At 36.9% G+C, this 19,788-nt stretch overlaps 1 protein-coding gene across 2 annotated transcripts in view; it reads right to left on the reverse strand.

Annotated features, from left to right (window-relative positions):
• The window catches only part of LOC149587302 (uncharacterized), a 66,840-nt gene that overhangs the window by 12,375 nt on the left and 34,677 nt on the right, over window positions 1-19,788 (reverse strand). For both annotated transcript variants that reach the window (XM_089863419.1, XM_089863421.1), the window contains exon 7: window positions 1,750-1,847. In XM_089863419.1, coding sequence (XP_089719545.1) covers window positions 1,750-1,847 — 98 coding nt within the window. The remainder of the gene's footprint in view (window positions 1-1,749; window positions 1,848-19,788) is intronic.

The raw sequence follows: 19,788 nt of genomic DNA on the forward strand, positions 1-19,788 counted from the left end.
CGCTAATTCTGCGTTTCAAGCTTCGAACAGCTGGGATTATAAATAATTACTCCAAAATAGCAAAAATATTAGAATATTAGTGAAATTATGGGATAAAAATAGGATACTTTCTAAAATATTCTCACTTCAGTATCATTTTGGCGCCCTTTGAATATAAATTTGGCGCCCTTTTAGACCTATTTAGGCGCCCTAGTAGAAATTTAGGGGAGTACAATGTACCCTTGTACCCCCCGTTCCTACGCCACTGGGCCAAGAGCAGAGTGTAATCATGTTTAATAAGTTATCAAATGGGAAAGACTGTGTCAGATATTATATATAGTCTTAAACAGTTCAATTTATAAATATTTCATTATCAAAACAACTTCGTTGGTGTGCTTTAAATTGAGCAAACTATAGAAATAAATAGTAAATATTTACGCAGTTGTTGCGTCAGTAAAATTTACTAGCTTATTATTTCTCGCATTAAAAACGTTTTTCAACGGGTATCTAGTACTTTTGATCAACTACCGTAAAACAATTTCAATATCGTGGCTCAAGAGGTTCTGGAGATACAGTGATCAATCACCAAGGGTGTGGATTTCACAAATATGAAGAGTGTTTAAAAAACAGTGCGATGATTGGACGATTTTAAGTGGAAAATCCTCTACGACATTTTACCATAAAGGCACGTTCACAAAGGCGCGTTTAGCTGAAGCTGATTGCCGAGAGTGTAGTCTGCTTCTCGCGTGACCGTTCACAGAGCCGCTTAAGCGGTATTGGGAGTGGCGTACGCTGGTTGCTGAGGCTGATTGATGGAGTCCGCTTCGATCTGTCGAGGATAGATATATTCGAGAAAAAGCTCTTGCCCCTTCCCATCTTGCAGACGAATTTTAACCTCTAGCAGACTATTTTAGGCATTGGGATAAATTTCGCGTGGTACTTTTGTAATAAACATGACGAATTTGAAAGAGAAAAAAGAAATTGACAAAGCCTTGAAAGCCGATCTACGGCTTAAAGATATCCAAAAAAAGGAAAACCTAATTGAAATTGTGAAACAAAGAGATGTGATTTGAAATAAATTTGCGAAGAAGCACAGAGATAGAGATGCTGTCGACTGCTTATCTACCCGCTGTCCCTAAACGAACTACGATGAAGAAACACTTTTGTGAACGATAGAGAGGAAGCTCACGCTGAAGGCTGAGAGCAGACGCTCACCTAAGGGGTCATCAGTAAAACACTTCGATCATAACTTGGTCCGGTCGCCAAAATGTTTACAACATCTTCCACTTAAAATCGTCCAATGAAACCACTGAACTTCGACCCTTTTTGGAACACCCTCTATATAAATTAATAGATTACATAACGAAGGCTTAAGCCTTGAATTTAAAAACGGAACTAAATCAAAGTTAGAATCCTCTACAAAATACAGGGTGGCTTAGGTATTTGATGCTTCTATTAATTGAGCATGAAGAGTAAATGTGATAGAAATTTATACATTGACTGGAGTTTTAGATGAAAATTCTACTTTCTCAGTTCAGGTGGGTGAGGATGAAACAAGCAGAGTATGGAAATTACGGTTCCTAAATATCTAAACCACGGTTAAAATTATTTAATTTATCTCTTTGCCGTCTAGTCAGTGTATACAATCCACTCCTTCCATGGAAGCATTTTTCTTTATCATTTAAAAAATATATTATCGATGTACTTCAAATTCTTTCTTCGGGCTAAGGGCTTTGTATATTCAGATAATTTAATAATAAATATACCAACCTCTTTCTGTAACTGTCCTAGTGTTTCCGTGTTCTTGTCAAGAGCTACCACTTTGGCTCCGCATTTTTTAAGTTTCAATGTAATTTCTTTACCAATGCCTATATAAATAAATAAATGTTATTAAACTTGTATTTTCATATTATATGCCATAAAGTTACTATACAAGGTGCAAATAAAATGGGATGTAAAATTATATAATGGTTTTTAACGTCATGAGACCGGCGATACCAAATCCAAGTTATTTTTTTTTAAAATGATTTTTAAATTATTACAATGGACCTAAAGTTTTAATATAATATTTAAATAAGCTTAAAATATCACCCAGCCATGGAATAAGCTAAACGAAACAGATTCTTGTTTACTTTCAAATACTCTATGACTTTCATATTTCTGTAATTTAGCTAAATTAAGTATTATACTTCCAAGCAGGTCAATCAGAAATTTCATTTATATATATTATTAATTATTCTGCAAAGATATCCAATTTGAGAATTTTCCACATTAAAGGAAATTTTAAATGAGTTTTCTGGTTGAATTTAAGTCCGTTTTATTAGTTCGAAGGTTTACTTTCTTAAGTATTAATGCTATTAATCATATTTAAACAAAATAGTTTTTAATAACCACTATTAAATATAATCAAAGAAAACAAGAATTAATTATTGTCCTTAAGTCAAATTACTATTAAAATAAAATAAAAACAATTATAAATACAAGAAATATCAATAATACTTTTTATCAATAGCAAAAGAAAGAATTACTAATAAAAAGAATTGAGATTTGTATTGACCTTGTCCGGCACCAGTGACCAATGCTCTTTTTCCTTGAAAATTAATATTCATCTTACACGTTATGTCAGGAGATTTGATAGAAAGAACAATGCGTTTATTCGAAAGCCGGGCTTTTATACCTGATACCCGTAATCTAATCAAATAAAACAATTCGAAAAACATGGATTAGTCTTGTTAGATATTATAGTTCAGAGGAGTGTTTTTCAAGGTTGAACCACAAGACTTTGCTCTATTAATGACAAAAAGAATTAGTTTCAGACAATGTCTATATAGCTTATTCAAATAGAGATTTTTCCCTTAGCAACAGAGCCAATTGATCTATTCTATAGTCTTATACTTCTTTGAAACTCCAACTTCACCCTAATTAGTACTATTGGCTTGACCTTGCGCTTTGTTATGTTTATGCAATTTTCTCTACTGTTATACTACGATTGTAAACTTTTCTGTTAGTGAAAATGTATCCAAAATACAATGGACATGAAATATTAACCAAATGGGAAACCCATTGCCTATCCGAGTTCAGAGGAACACTATTTTCCCACTTCCCTGAATTTACAATTTTCAATTGATTCTTATTTATTGATAAGCAACTATTGTTAGAAATATAACATTGAGTTATTGACTCTTGAGTAAAAAAATTACTTTTTACAATTAAGTGTCCAAGTAAACCCGATCCTCTCGTCATATAAAAGCAACATTCTTAGTTTTTTCAGCATGCTTTCTCACTTTTTTTTCATACTACAGTTGAAATATCCCCAAACACAACGACTAATGGAAGCTGTGGCACGGGTGAGTTTATGACAATGTTACGAAAATAATGTAATGTAAAGAGATAATATAGGGTATTAATCAAGAATGAAAATTTCATAGACATCATTTTTCCGTATAGAATATCAAAAAATAAAGTCTTTGATTGTTTGTGTGGTCAGATCGGAGATTAAAAGAGTAACTTCATTAACTTGTTCATCATTTATTTGATTGCGTTAGGTTAAAACATGTTGCTTAGTCAAAGGTTTATACAAGAGTGAAAATCAGCCAGTTGAGTTTGTTTATATATACAATTTTAGTTTACAATTTTGCTCATAAAAAATAATTTAAGTCTAAATCATGATACAGTTAAGCGTTAAAAAATTACATGCTAGATTACTACTTTTTACCTATGCTTCTAACATTACTACTATTGAACATTCCGGCCCCCTTGAAATGACAGATTTTAATTTTAAACTAAGTATTATTAAGGGTCCAAGGGCAATAAACATAATTTTACGATAGGCCGTTTGAGTTCTGTATCTGCAGTTTTGACTGTCACTACACGCACCAAATCGTCATCCCCTTTGTGTACTTCGGTCACACGGCCCATTTTCCATTTTGTTGGTGGGAGTTCTTCCTTCAGCAGCACTAGATCTCCAGGTTGCAAATTACGGGTCGGTTTAAGCCATTTCGGTCGCTGCTGCAATCTGGATAAGTATTCGGACTGCCAACGCCTCCAGAAATGTTGTACAAGCTGCTGGCCTAACTGCCACCTGGAGAGTCGGTTGATCTTTGTTGATGTAAGGTCTGGTTCCGGTATCGCTGTTAGTGCGGTTCCGATTAGAAAGTGACCCGGTGTAAGTGCAGTAAGATCCGTGGGATCGGATGACATAGGTGTAAGTGGTCTTGAATTGAGGCAGGCTTCAATTTGACATAAAAGCGTCTGCATCTCTTCGAAGGTCAGTCGGGTTTCGCCAATGACTCGTTTCATGTGATACTTCACTGATTTCACCCCTGCTTCCCAGAGACCGCCGAAATGAGGTGCCGCTGGAGGGTTGAAGTGCCAGGTAATGCCTTCGTCAATCATCCACCTGGTTACCGTTTGATTCTTCGTTGTGTTCGAGATGGTCGTTAGGAAATCCTTCAGTTCTCTACTTGCTCCAATGAAGTTTGACCCACAGTCACTATAGATATCAGTACATTTGCCTCGACGAGAGACAAATCGTTTTAATGCAGCGAGGAAGGCATCTGTTGACATGTCGCTAACCAGTTCGAGGTGTAGGGCTCGTGTCGTGAAACAGGCGAATACAGCAATGTAACCCTTGAATGCTTTACATCCTCGGCCCTTCATAACCTTAAGATGGAACGGTCCGGCATAGTCGACTCCACATTTGAGAAAGGCTCTTCCTGGATTTACTCTAGCCGCTGGTAAATCACCCATTAGTTGAGAGACAGTTTTAGCTTGTTGTCGGATACATTTCATACAGCGCTTGACATGAAAACGGACTGCATCACGAGCACCCACGATCCAATATTTTGATTGTAGCGAGGCTAGCATTAGTTGAGCGCCTCCATGAAAGGTCTTGATGTGCTCGTGGTTAATGATGAGGTCTGTGAGTTTGCTTCTTCGAGGCAGAATTACTGGATGCTTCTGATCTATGGAGACCTTTGCGTGCCGCAGCCGTCCACCAACTCTCAAGATGCCTGTCTGGTCTACAAAGGGTGTGAGTGATAAAATTTTGCTATTAGATGGAAGGGTTTGCTGATTCTCTAGCCGCTGTTTCTCGTCCCCAAAGTTTTCAAGTTGGACAACTCTTATCCAGTGGTTTAACGCCATATCGCGTTCATTTTTCGTCAATGGTCCCGTTTCCCTTGAAGTCTTCGTAATTCTCGAATTCCCGATAAATCGTTGTAGATATGCTGTGACGTGCAGTAACGTATTGAGTGAAGAGTACATCATGAGTAGACTCTGGTCCAGTTTGCAGTGGTTTACGATGGTAGTGGTGGTTCTTTCTTCGATGCGACATTCAGCTGGCTCGATCAAAGACTCGGTCGTATTATATGATTCATTTCGTAGCCATTCTGGTCCTTGCCACCATAACGGATGATGTAATAGTTGAGAAGCGTTAATACCGCGGGATGCACAGTCAGCGGGATTGCATTGACCAGATACATGGTGCCAATGGATTACTGGTTGAGCGTCTTGGACTTCCGAAACTCTGTTCGCCACGAAAGTCTTCCAACGTTGAGGAGGAGATGACAACCATGATAGAACAATTTGGCTATCACTCCAAGCGTGAACTACCGGTATGGCAACTTCCAGAGATGTTTGAACTAGCTTAATGAGTCTTGTAAGTAAGACAGTAGCACATAGTTCTAGCCTCGGTAAGGTAGTTTTCTTAAGTGGAGCGACCTTAGTTTTAGCGACCACGAGTTGAATGTTGGTTTGTCCAGCGTTGTTGATAGTTTTCAGATACACGGCTGCCGCGTATGCTCTTTCTGATGCGTCGCAAAATCCATGGATACTTGAAAGCTTCACGTGTGGTTGACTGGTAAATCGTTTGATCTGTAGTTTTTCGATTTCTCGCAAGTCTTCACGGAAGGAGTGCCAATTGTTAACCATATCCATGGGTAATTCTTCATCCCAATTAGCCTTGATTTGCCACATCTCTTGAAGAAGGATTTTAGCTCGAATTATGACTGGCGATACTAATCCTAACGGATCAAACACCCTTGCTGTGTCCGATAAGATGGAACGTTTTGTGACCTTGGTTCTCATTCTTGGAGACTTGACGGAAAATGACAGCACGTCAGTAGCAGGAGTCCATTGTAACCCCAATGTTTGGATCGATTCAGCATTGTCGATGTTCAAGGGAACAGTAAGCTCGCGGCACTCTGATGGTAGCGCTTCCAGGACGGCTGAGTCGTTTGATGCCCACTTCCTTAACGGCAATCCGGCTTCATTTGTGGCGCGATGTAATTCTCTTTGTAATTCCAGTGCTGCATTTGTATCATTGGCACCGGATAAGAGATCGTCCATGTAGAAGTCGCGATCCAATGACTTAGAAGCCAGTGGATACCTTGTTTTCACGTCCTTAGATAATTGCTTTAATACCCTTGTCGCTAGATATGGTGCTGAGGCAGTTCCGTATGTCACCGTCAGCAGACGATAATCTTGAATAGAATCTTCCTTTGCTCGTCTCCAAAGAATTCGTTGATAGTTCGTGTCTTCTGGAATAATCAGGACTTGACGATACATTTTCTCTATATCGGCTGTCAAGGCAACGGCGTAAGTTCTGAAGCGTATCAATAGGTTTACAAGGTCATCTTGTAGTTTTGGGCCAACAAGTAGCATGTCGTTCAAGGATATTCCGTTCGATGCCTTGGCTGATCCGTCAAAGACCACTCGAACCTTCGTTGTTGTACTTGATTCCTTGATGACCGAATGATGTGGTAGGTAATAAGAGTTTTTCGTGTAAAGATCCTCTGGGGGTACGAGTTCCATGTGCTTTAATGAAAGGTATTCTTCCATGAATTTCTTGTACTGGTCGTACAGTTCCGGAGTCGATTGTAATCTTCGCTCTAGGTATAGAAATCTTCGGAGTGCTATGGTCCTTGATTCTCCAAGCCTCTGTTCGGTGTCCTTGATAGGCAACTTTACAATGTATCTTCCCGAGGAATCTCGATCATAGGTGGTTTGAAAGATAGCCTCACAGCGTTTTTCAGCTGACGTAAGGATTCGTCCCGCTCCGACCTCTTCCAGTTCCCAGAATTTGGCGAGTTGGCTTTCGAGATGACAATGATTGACTTGGATTGGCGTTGCAGTTATGGTTGTATCCGGACTTCCCATAGGACCAGTTACTGCCCATCCAAAGATGGTGTTGAACGCTCCAGGACACCCCGGTTTTCCCACGACTTTTCCGTCTTGGACTAAATCCAAATAGACATCAGCTCCCAGTAATATGTCTATTGATCCGGGACTGTTAAACGTGGCATCTGCTAACTGTAACCCCTTGATATGAGTCCAGTGTAGAGTGTTGAAGGCGAAGTTGGGAAGCCTTTCTGTCACTTGTTGGAGAATCAGGGCTTGGATCGTGATATTGACAGCTGAATTGGTACTTGAACGTATGGTTAGTGTTGCGCAACCACGTGATTGACTTGTTCCAGAAGCGCCGATTCCTCCAATGATGCTGTGATGGTGACTTCTTTTAAGTTGTAGTTTTTGAATGAACTGCTCCGAGATGAAGCTTGCTTGTGATCCGGAGTCCAATAACGCTCGGCCTGACCAAGTGTATCCAGCTCGTCCTTGAACTTGGATAATTGCCGTGGGGAGTATCACTTGCGATACACCACGAACATTACCGGATACGTGCGAAACTATTTCTGGATGCAAGTTCGCTCTTGGAATAGGACTCCTTTCTTGCGTGTCTTGATGCAAGAGTGTATTGTGCTTCGAATTGCACTTCCTGCAGCTTCCTGATTTACAGTCGTTGAGCAGATGGTCGGTTTTGAGACAGTTGAAACACAGTGAATGCTTCTTGACTATATTCCACCGCTCTTCAACCGTGGCCTTCAATAGATGTGGACATTTGAATACCGAATGTGATTGGTTGCAAATAGTACACGTGTTGTCTCGTACGGCTCCATGATGTGACACCGTGCTTCGTTTTTGAGGTGGCTGGATTCTGCTCCGTGAGTTTGTTGCGGCCTGAGAGGCAGCCAATGCCCTTGCTCTTTGTTCCAGGAATAGCGTCAAATCTTCGTACCTCGGCATGGCTGTCCCTTTTAGCGACAACTCCCATTGGCGTCGGGACTCATTATCAAGTTTCTCGCCAACAGTATATACCAGAATTGAATCCCAATGTTGCACTGGTTCCTTCAAGACCTTGAGTGATCGGATGCATTCCGCTGTGGTGTCAATGAGACGTCGCAATGCAGTTGAAGATTCTTCCTTAACATAAGGTTGGCTGAACAAGCGTTTGATATGGGCGTTAATAATTTCTCGGCTGTTGTTATAGCGGTTGAGTAGGATGTCCCAAGCTTCGATATAGTTTCCGTCGGTTACTGGTATTGTTTTGATTAACATCGCTGCTTCGTCTCGTAACGTCGACTTCAAGTATTGAAACTTTTGTGCTCCAGATAGTGAACCATTGTTATGAACTGTTGCGGTAAACAAATCGTGGAAGGGAAACCATTCGATATAACTGCCTCCGAAGACTGGTAACTCTAGTTTTGGTAGCTTGATGTCTGCTGCTGGTAGTCGTTGAGCTACCGGACCTTGATTAGTAAGAGTATTGAAGAATATGACCAAGGATTCCATACGGGTGACGAGTTGATTGTACTCGATCTCGTGGGCATCAAAGGCGTCCGGCGTGCATGTTGTTCCAATTTTCTCATGTACTTCTTCTAATTCGATTGCAAGTGCGTCAACCTTTTCCTTGTATACCCCTGTTGCGACTGAGGTTATTGGTGTATTGGTATGATCGGCAACTATTTTTTCGAATCTGGTGATTCTACCCTTGACAATTCGTCGTCTGTTGAGATAACTGTCCATGATTGTAGTTCAATGAATGATTACTGACTCTTTAATTCGCGATACTGAATCTCACGCTATACGAATACTGGTGTCGTTAAAGTAATATGTACGATTACTCTATGCGCGACTTACGCGTATCCGGCTCGACGGACCAAAATGTTTGTGTGGTCAGATCGGAGATTAAAAGAGTAACTTCATTAACTTGTTCATCATTTATTTGATTGCGTTAGGTTAAAACATGTTGCTTAGTCAAAGGTTTATACAAGAGTGAAAATCAGCCAGTTGAGTTTGTTTATATATACAATTTTAGTTTACAATTTTGCTCATAAAAAATAATTTAAGTCTAAATCATGATACAGTTAAGCGTTAAAAAATTACATGCTAGATTACTACTTTTTACCTATGCTTCTAACATTACTACTATTGAACATTGATGTTTTTAATGATAGTGGATTCGGAATTGGGTGGCGGAAAGCAGCTCAGTTCAAAAATATTACCTCGAATTTGGAAAACTCATTTGGCTTGTTTTTAAAAGAAACCTGCTTACAAAAGTCGATAACATTCACAGTCGGGTACAAGCGTACTAACGGTTTACATACAAGACAAGATGACTTACATGTTTTGGAACAATGGCTTGTATAGTGTAGTGCTCATCGCAAGCTCCTAGCCTCCTAATTCCGAACTTTGAAAAGCAACGAGAATAAATAAGAGTAGTTCATCATCGTTGAAGCTTTTCATTAAAGAAACCAAACTTTGAAGAAAATAGTGAAACCTAGTCCCCTTCATATTCGCCAGTCCCTTTCTCTTTTACGTGCCTAATAACATTTATACCTTCCTCTCCTTTTTTCTGTTATGTGTCAGACAGCCTAGCCACCTTTATATCAACCTCTCCTTTTCCCTTTTATAAGTCCGAAGTGTAGCCACATGTATATTTATGTCTCCCTTTCTCTTGTATGCGTCAGCCAGCCTTTAGTCCCTTTTCCTTTTTTACTCGTGCAGGTACTCGAATCCCCCTCGCACGAGCACAGCCCACTCGATCACGCAAGTTGCACACGCTATAGAAGCCCGTCCAAAGAATTCAAAACCCATGTATTTTCGAGAATCGAGAGGGTGTAGTGGAAAAGCTGGTAAAAACCCTTGCCAAAATCGCGGTTCGAATTTCAAGACTTATTTAAGTACCGTAATAAGTCCCCACTAGGTACACCGGCAGTCCAAAAACGAGACTTATTTGAGTTTGGATTTCTAAATTTACAAGACTTGTAGCAGTACCCCTCGAGTCTCTTAATTGGACATTCCATTAAGTCTCTTTTTTGGACACTATAGTAAGATTCTTTCGAATCTATTTTGGATACTATTGTAAGTTTCCATCGGGTGTTCATATTTTGATACTAGAGTAATACTCCCTCGAGTCTCTTTTTGGACACTTTAGTAAGATTCCCTCGAGTCCCTTATTTGGACATTATAGTAAGACTCCCCGAGTCACATTTTCGGACACTATAGTAAGATTCCCAGGAGTGTCTTATTGGGATACTATAGTATGATTCCCTCGAGTTTCTTTTTTTGACACTATAGTAAGATTTCCTCTAGTCTCTATTTCGGATACTGTAGTAAGACTTCCAGGAGTGTCGTATTTGAATGCTAATGTAAGATTTCCTGCAGTCTTTTTTTTTGGACACTATTGTAAGATTTCATAGAGTCTTTCATTTGGACACTATAGCAAGATTCCCTCTAGTCTCTACTTCGGACACTGTAGTAAGACTCCCTGGAGTGTCGTATTTGGATGCTATTGCAAGATTTCCTCGCATCTCTTATTTGTATACTATTATAAGATTCCCTGGAGTCTCTTGCTTGTATACTATTGTAAGATTCCCTCGAGTCTCTTCCTTGTATACTATTATAAAATTCCCTGGAGTCTCTTGCTTGTATACTATTGCAAGATTCCCTGGAGTCTCTTACTTGTATACTATTGTAAGATTCCCTGGAGTCTCTTACTTGTATACTATTGCAAGATTCCCTCGATTTTCTGTTGTTTAATTGCAAATTGCAAAAAAAAACAAGGAAAAAACTATGCTGGTATTGAAAGAATCTCTTTCCAATCTCAAAAACTAAGCCTTATTTGGTGAGATTAAAATGTGTCTTATAGGAGTCCTATAATAAGTCGCAGATTTGTGTTCTCAATCAAGTCTAGAAAGAATCGCTTTCCAATCTCAAAAACTAAGCCTTATTTGGTGAGATTAAAATGTGTCTCATAGGGTCCTACAATAAGTCGCAGATTTGTGTTCTCAATCAAGTCTAGAAAGAATCGCTTTCCAATCTCAAAAACTAAGCCTTATTTGGTGAGATTAAAATGTGTCTTATAGGAGTCCTATAATAAGTCGCAGATTTGTGTTCTCAATCAAGTCTAGAAAGAATCGTTTTCCAATCTCAAAAACTAAGCCGTATTTAGTGAGATTAAAATGTGTCTTATAGGAGTCTTATAATAAGTCGCATATTTGTGTTCTCAATCAAGTGTAGAAAGAATCTCTTTCCAATCTCAAAAACTAAGCCTTATTTGGTGAGATTAGAATGTGTCTTATAGGAGTCCTATAATAAGTCGCAGATTTGTGTTCTCAATCAAGTCTAGAAAGAATCGTTTTCCAATCTCAAAAACTAAGCCCTATTTAGTGAGATTAAATTGTGTCTCATAGGAGTCCTACAATAAGTCGCAGATTTGTGTTCTCAATCAAGTCTAGAAAGAATCGCTTTCCAATCTCAAAAACTAAGCCTTATTTGGTGAGATTAGAATGTGTCTTATAGGAGTCCTATAATAAGTCGCAGATTTGTGTTCTCAATCAAGTCTAGAAGCAATCCTTTTACAGTCTCTAAAACTGAGCCCTTTTATGTAAGACTAAATTTAGTCTCAAAGGAGTCCAATATGAAACCATTATATTTTTAAACAATTTTTGAGACAAGTTTGGTACCCAAATATCCTTGATCCTTATTTTAGACTTACTTTATACTAAAATAAGACTCTCATTTTGGTAAGGGAACATGAACGAGTCTCGATTTTTGAGACAAAAAGCACTGAAATGTTAGGGGGAATTGTCGAGTTGATGAACAAACTTTTATAGGAAAGTGAAAAATGTAAGCTCTAGCTTCCTGATTTTTTAACTATTTGTAAATTAAATTACACTAAAAATTTAGAAAATATTTTTAAAGGCTTAGGACTGATAGTTATTTTTCTAAAAATTATCAAACTTTCAGTTTGTGGTTTTTTCAACTCTGGATGACTTCTAGCCATTTTAAAACGCGCTGGGCAAATTATTCAAATAAATAATATTTCCCCCAATACTTGTAGTACTTGGTTTTCACATATTTGCCAATTAGCTTTAACGACTAGTTAATTGTAATAATAAATAAAATATAAGCCCTTAAATACAGTATTTTGATGAAGAACATTATCAGCGGGATTGTTTGGGCCTAGTGTTTATTTTTTAAAGGGTATGAGAAGCTTCGTTTGAAAAACCTCTGATTTATATAGCAAAAGATAGAATTAATTACTGTGAATTCAGAAATATCAAGCTTTTAATTCTCCGATTTCTAGTTATTTGGCAATATGCATTTGAAAATGCTTCATATGAAATTATTTAAAATCCACTTTTTAAAAGTCTTTAAGAAAGGCTACAACGTTTTCTTGTTTTTGACGTCACGCACGCGAGATGGTGCCACTCTCTCCGCTATCAAAGCATAGACAGAGCACGAGACGGGTATAGCTCGCGCTCGCTCTCGCTTGTATAGGTTTGCCCGTGTGATGTCATAAACCAACCGAACAAGCTGACAAGACAAAATAATTTATATATCGTGATTTTCCAATGGATTTTAAAAATAGAAACTTTGGTTCAATTATATTAAAAACTTTATATTTTGAAAGTAGAGACTTGAAAGTGTAATATAATACCACTTTCGTGCTAAAATATGATATGAAATTGTAAATTCCCATACCCTTTAACTGAAAAACTTATTCACGCTTGAAATTTCAAAATTTGCAGGACTTTAGAAAACGTTACTACGCACCTCTCCTTAAAATTTCACGGCATTTGATCCACAAAAAGCGAAATTACACCCATTTTACCCCAAAAAACGGCATTTTCCCATAGACATAATGCTAATTCTTAGACTGCTTTGACGAACGTTATCGGTTGGGCCTAGTGTTTATTTTTTTTACTGAAAAACTATTCACTCTTGAAACTTGAAAATTTGTAGGGCTTTAGAAAACGTTACTACGCGCCGCTTCTTAACATTTCACGACATTTGATCCACAAAAAGCGAAATTACTCCCATTTTACTTCAAAAAACGGCATTTTCCCCATAGACATAATGTTAATTCTTAGACTCGTTTGACCAAGGAGTACTAATCGGTCATATTCTTGACTTTTGGCTGTTTGAAGCAAGGATGATAGGGGGTGGATACGAATTCTGAGAGCAATACGCGCCGTAACTTCGGACGCGATTGGGTCTGGTGGGACGCTAAACGTGGGGAAGGAATACTCGGGACGAAAGGCAGGTGGGATACCTCAGAACTAGACCCTATTTAGCGCCATCGTGTTGGCCTAATTTTGCATACATATGCCAAAGTTATTTTGAACTTTTTCCTCATAAATAAAATTTGCAATTGATACACTAAATTTTATATAGACTTAATATTTAATAATTATTGCTTCGAAATTGTTCCAAAAATAATAGTGTACGTAGATGACGCTGCAATAGGGAAACGCCTGTAGGGATTTATTTGAACGCGCTGGGCGTCACCTAGAGTTGTTACTTCAAGGACGATTGAAAAGATTAGTCATTTGATGAAAAAAATGGAATTTAGCTTCTAACGCATAGTGATGAAACCAAACATGATTTTACTATGTTTGATAAAACTTAAATTGATTATTAAACCTTTTCTTCTATCGCGCATAAAAATGATCATTTTACACCATAGTTAGAAGTTAAAAACATTATTTAATGAAATATTTGATCTTATAATCCTTTCAATCCCCCTTGAAAGCGGAACAAAGAACTCTATCAGACGCGTTTAGCGCCGTCAAAGAAATTCCTACCGGCGTTTCCCTATTGCAGCGTCATCTATGTGCACTATTATTTTAGCAACAATTCCGAAACAATAATTATTAAATATTAACTCTATATAAAATTTAATGTTTCAATTGCAAATTTTATTTATGAGAAAAAGGTTTAAAAAAACTTTGGCAATATGCATGCAAAATTAGGCCAACACGATGGCGCTAAATAGGGTCTAGTTCTGAGGTAGCCCACCTGCCTTTCATCCCGAGTATTCCTTCCCCATTTTTAGCGTCCCACCAGACCCAATCGCGTCCGAAGTTACGGCGCGTATTTCTCTCAGAATTCGTATCCACCCCCTATCATCCTTGTTTGAGACCTCATGCTCGCTTTTTCAGCCCCTATTGTTTCAATTTTTTATTTTATTACATATCCCGCACGAGTGTCCTTTCTGCTGGGGCAGTTTGTTATGTGTCAGACAGCCGTAGTGAAATAAAAATCAGCCTTTCGGGTTTTATTGGGGTTCCTGGTTTTTGTTGCATTTTTGGGTTTTTATATTTAGCAGTTGCCTGAATTGCAGTAATTGGCATCCAAAAGTAGCTGATTAATAAAAAAAATCGTGAAATGTTTCATAAAAATTCCATATTATTGAATAATTAATTTTAAGTTTAAACAAAAAATATCTTAAACTGTCTTTAAAAATACGATATTTTAGCATTTAAATTGAGCAAAAATTGAAGGTATTAGTGATGTAATTTATTAAATGGGATTTTTATAGGTTAACCCAATAAAAACCGGTTTTTTTATTATAACCCTGCAAGCAACCTAGTTCTATTTTGATTTTAACCCTTCGGTTCTCTTCAAAGTGTTTGCAAATAAGGAGCTTCTGAAATATCATGTTTGCAAATAAGGAGCTTCTGAAATATCATGTTTGCAAATAAGGAGCTTCAGAAATATCATGTTGGCAAAATGACGTGCTTGACCGATTCTAAAACTGCAAACAACAGAGGTTAAAACATTTAGAGCTACGATCTACGCCAAAGATGTGAAATCCTATCAACAATTTACTAAACCCCAAAATTTGAGAGGTATTCTATTGTCAAACTGTGGTAAACGGATCAATTTAAGATTAAATGAGAATTATTTATGAAATTCTGGAATAATTAATCCTCTGAAATCGAGGTCAAGACTAGATATCTTAAGTAAGGAAAGTTGAAATAATTTTACGATATGATTCACATTATCTAAATTGAAATGAAATAAAAGCCTCATGATTATATTTTTCATCAGTTATTGTTTCTACATTGATTAAAAGTTCGAAATATTGAATTCAATTGTCACGAGAAAGAGACAAACATAATGGTTTGTGGAAACATTCGACTTGAGTTTGAATATACATAGCAGACCAAATTTCCATTAGAAAAGCGTTATAGAAACTTCTAACATTAAAACTAGGACAAGTTAAGAACTCCAGTCATTAGCGTAGAGCGGCACTAGGTAAAGTACAATCGTTTTAATAGCTTCATAACATAGAACATGGAAATTTTTGTGAGTGAATTCACGATAGGGCTTAAATTTACGTTATCCACGTATCATCGAATTTCATTGAATTGATGAATCTCTTTCTAAGTGACTTCAAAGTAAACTTTCAAGAATCAATGCGAGTTCTAAACTATAACATTTTGAGTATTAAATTCTAATTTGACGAAGCAACGTTCAGAGCATCGTATCGATAATAGAAAGTGAATATAAAAGAACAATTTGTCTCTACTTAAGGCAAACTGTAAGTTATATTTTCTTGAATTTCTGACCTAAAGAAGACTGGGGCTAATGGCGATTATTGAACAAAGGAATAGAATATAGCTTATCGCACGACTTAGTATAAGATATATTTTTTAAAAAACATACGAAAGTTACGAATTGATCGGGTCAGCTAAAAAAACTGAAACTAATAACATTTATATAAGTTACTTTTGTGTACGAAATATAGGACAAAACACTCTGCATTTGTAATTTCCAAATTTAAAGCGAAAGTTTCATTTACCAAAATACTTAAAAAATACATTTTTCCAATTTTTAAAATTATATTACTATTCAGACAGAGGCTATCATTTAATGAATATTTATTTAATGAGATTCGAAGTTTAAAGGAAATTCCCTTCCTTTAAGTTCAAACCTGAAACATTAAGGTATTCGAGTGGGTTTCCGGGTCAATCAAGAACAAGACATTGACATTTGAAATCTATTGCATATATTAGAAGATTACGCGAGGAGATATATTTAAAATATATTATAAAATTATACGTTAACCATGGACAATAAGAATTTGCCTTTCGACTTGCAAATACATTGATTTAATTTTAATACAGAGTTTGACCTAAAACTTAAATTAGAATCCAGCTAACCCTTTATTATTCTTATTTCTTCGCATTGTGGTTCGAATATGAATAAACCATTTCAAATATCATTTACTTCTGATATTAGTGCAAAATTGTAAACGTTCTTAAAATACATGATTGGGCTCTTTCAGTTTCATCCGTTGAAATGGTACTATAAAATATAACAGCACTGGCGTTTACTATCGTATGTGCATAGAACAGGGTTTGGTTTACCGTTAGTTTTAGAGCTGCTTTGGTTTATTTCAAAACAAGTATTGTAAATCAGGATTTTCAATGATAATTTTAAGATAATGTGTAATAATAGTATACATATAATAAAAACATTTTCCAAACAGGTGCGTTATTCCGAAACCAAAAGTTCAAAATAACATTGCACCTTTCAAAATACGCTAGAATTAATCAGAGCAGATGGAAGCCCGCCCGTTTCTAACATATTGTTCCACTGAAGTAAGTGTTGTCATAAGTGAATAACGCATTTCAAGTATCCATCATTATATCTTTGGTGGAACGTCTCCTGTCCCCTTTCTTTAAGTCAGCGCCTGAAAGAGATCGGGCGCCAAAAATAGCAATGAGATTTTTAGCCACATCGTATTCTAAGGGAGCGGTAGCTCCCTTAGATAAGGCCTGATGACGGCTTTAATGTATAAGGAAGGTTTTTGGATTGGTTTTAACTTTTTTCGTATTAAGTTTATTGTTTCGAAATTTTTCTACTGAACTAAAATCCGGGCCCTTAGTATGTGGTAAAAATTTAAAGATGATCCACCTAATAGTTTATTTTATAAAGCATAAAGTTGCTAAGGGTGGTTTTCATTTCCATAAAATTAATCACAGATTTTGGCGAAAAACTAGAGAATCTCCATAGAAATAACATGGGAAATTTTCCAAACTTACCCATTTTGTAACTGCCCTTACAAAAATAACTATACGTTTGATAGATTTGAAAACGGTCTTAAATGAAAGCCCCATTTTTTAAGTGGGCGCCAATTTTTGTTTCATTACGAAAAACAAAGTTTAAGTATTGTTTTTAATAGTTTTAAGTACCTGCTCCGAATTACGTGGTTTACCTTTAAACTGTGGAACTTAAGACTTTTTTGCTTGGGTTAAGTAATAAAGAAAGTCATTCTAGGACTTACGTCGTTTTACTGCGGATAATCAAATTGGTAGGGCAATTAGCTAACTTAATTGTCATTATAACTATTGCGCGTCCAACTAATTTAGTTGCGAAGTACGGACTAAACTTAATTAAACAAAATAAGCAATTAAAGATAATTAAACAAAATAAGCAATTAAAGATAATTACCAATTATAGGTAATTAAATTTTTACACGAGTCTAAACTATAACATCTGTTTGTGTACAAGTCTACGGAATCTGTTTAAGCGCAGACCTACAGAATATTTTTGTGCAAAGGAGTATAAAATCTCTTTGTGCAGAGGCCTATGCAATCATTTCGTGCACAGGCCTATGGAATATTGTTTTACACAGGCCTCTGGAATATTGTTTTACACAGGCCTATGGAATATTGTTTTACACAGGCCTCTGGAATATTGTTTTACACAGGCCTATGGAATATTGTTTTACACAGGTCTACGGAATGTTTTTGTGCAAATCTGCATGGAATCCTTTTGAGTATAGGAGTATGGAATCTTCTGTGCACAGGTCTATGGAATTTTTTGTTCATGGGTCTATGGTATATTTATGTGCACAAGTTTGAAGAATCTTTATTTGCACAAGTTTGAAGAATCTTTATGTGCACACTAGTCTGAAGAATCTTTATGTGCACACTAGTCTGAAGAATCTTTATGTGCACACAAGTCTGAAGAATCTTTATGTGCACACAAGTCTGAAGAATCATTATGTGCACACAGTCTGAAGAATCTTTAGTTGCACACAAGTCTGAAGAATCAATATGTGCACACAAGTCTGAAGAATCTTTATGTGCACACAAGTCTGAAGAATCTTTATGTGCACACAAGTCTGAAGAATCATTATGTGCACACAAAAGTCTGAAGAATCTTTATTTGTCCAAGTGAAAAATCTTTATTTGTCCAAGTGAAAAATCTTTATTTGCACAGGTCTACAACTTCTGTTTGTGCACAGGTCTACGACTTCTGTCTGTTCACAGGTCTACGACCTCTGTTTGTGCACAGGTCTATGGAATCTGATTTGCTCATTTCTATGACATCTGATTTGCTCATTTCTATGACATCTCTTTTTGCGCAAGTCAATAACATTTGTTTATGCTCAAGTCTAAAACATCTGTTTGTACACAAGCCTAAAACATCTGTTTGTGCACAAGTCTAAAACATCTGTATGTACACAAGACTAAAACATCTGTTTGTACACAAGACTAAAACATCTGTTTGTACACAAGACTAAAACATCTGTTTGTGCACAAGACTAAAACATCTGTTTGTGCACAAGTCTAAAGCATCTGTTTGTGCACAAGTCTAAATCATCTGTTTGTGAACAAGTCTATAACACCTGTTTGTGATCAATTCTATAACACCTGCTTGTGATCAATTCTATAACACCTGCTTGTGAACAAGTCTATAACATCTCTTTGTGCACAAGTCTATGACATCTGTTTGTGCACACGCGAGTGACTTCTGTCTGAGCAAAGGTCTACGGAATATTTTTGAGCACGGGTCTACGTATCATTTTTGTGCAAATGGGTATGGAATCTTTTTGAGCATAAGGGTTTGAAATCTGTTTGAGCATAAGGTTTTGAAATCTGTTTGAGCATAGGGGCATTGAAAATGTTTGTGCATAACTCTATGGAATCTGATGTGCACATGTCTATAACATCTCTTTTTGCGCGAGTCTCCGACATTTCTTTGTGCACAAGCCTGTGATTCTATTTGTGCACAAGTGTACGAAATATTTTTCTGCATTGGTGTACGGAATATTTTTATGCACAATAGTACAGAATATTTTTGTGCACAGGTGTACGGAATATTTTTGTGTATAGGTGTATGGAATATTATGGTGAAAATGGATTTGGAATATTTTTGTGCACAGGTGTACGGAATATTTTTGTGAAAATGGATACCGAATATATTTGTGCACAGGTGTACGTGATAGTTTTGTGCACAGGTGAACGTGATACTTTTGTGCAAATGGGTAAGGAACATTTTTGAGCATAGGGATATGGAATGTTTTTGTGCAGAGGTCCATGGATTTTTTTTGTGTACAGGTATATGGAATGTTTTTGTGCAGAAGTCCGTGGAATATTTTTGTATACAGGTATATGACTCATGTTTGTGCACAAATCTATAGAATGTTTTGTACACCGGTCTAGGACATATGATTGTGCACAAGTCTATGGCATCAGTTTGTGCAAAAGTCTAAGGTATGTGTTTTTGCACAAATATTTGACATCTATTTTTGCACAAGTCCATGGTATCTGTGTGTACAGGTCTACAAAATATGTTTGTGCACAAGTCTGAAGAATCTTTATGTGCACAAGTCTACGGAATATCTTGTGCAAATGTCGATGACATCTCTTTTTGAGGAAGTCTATG

This window comes from Phalangium opilio, unplaced genomic scaffold (assembly GCF_054372755.1).
Source record: "Phalangium opilio isolate 3A_F unplaced genomic scaffold, DU_Popi_V2 ptg001170l_1, whole genome shotgun sequence".
NCBI lineage: Eukaryota > Metazoa > Arthropoda > Arachnida > Opiliones > Phalangiidae > Phalangium > Phalangium opilio.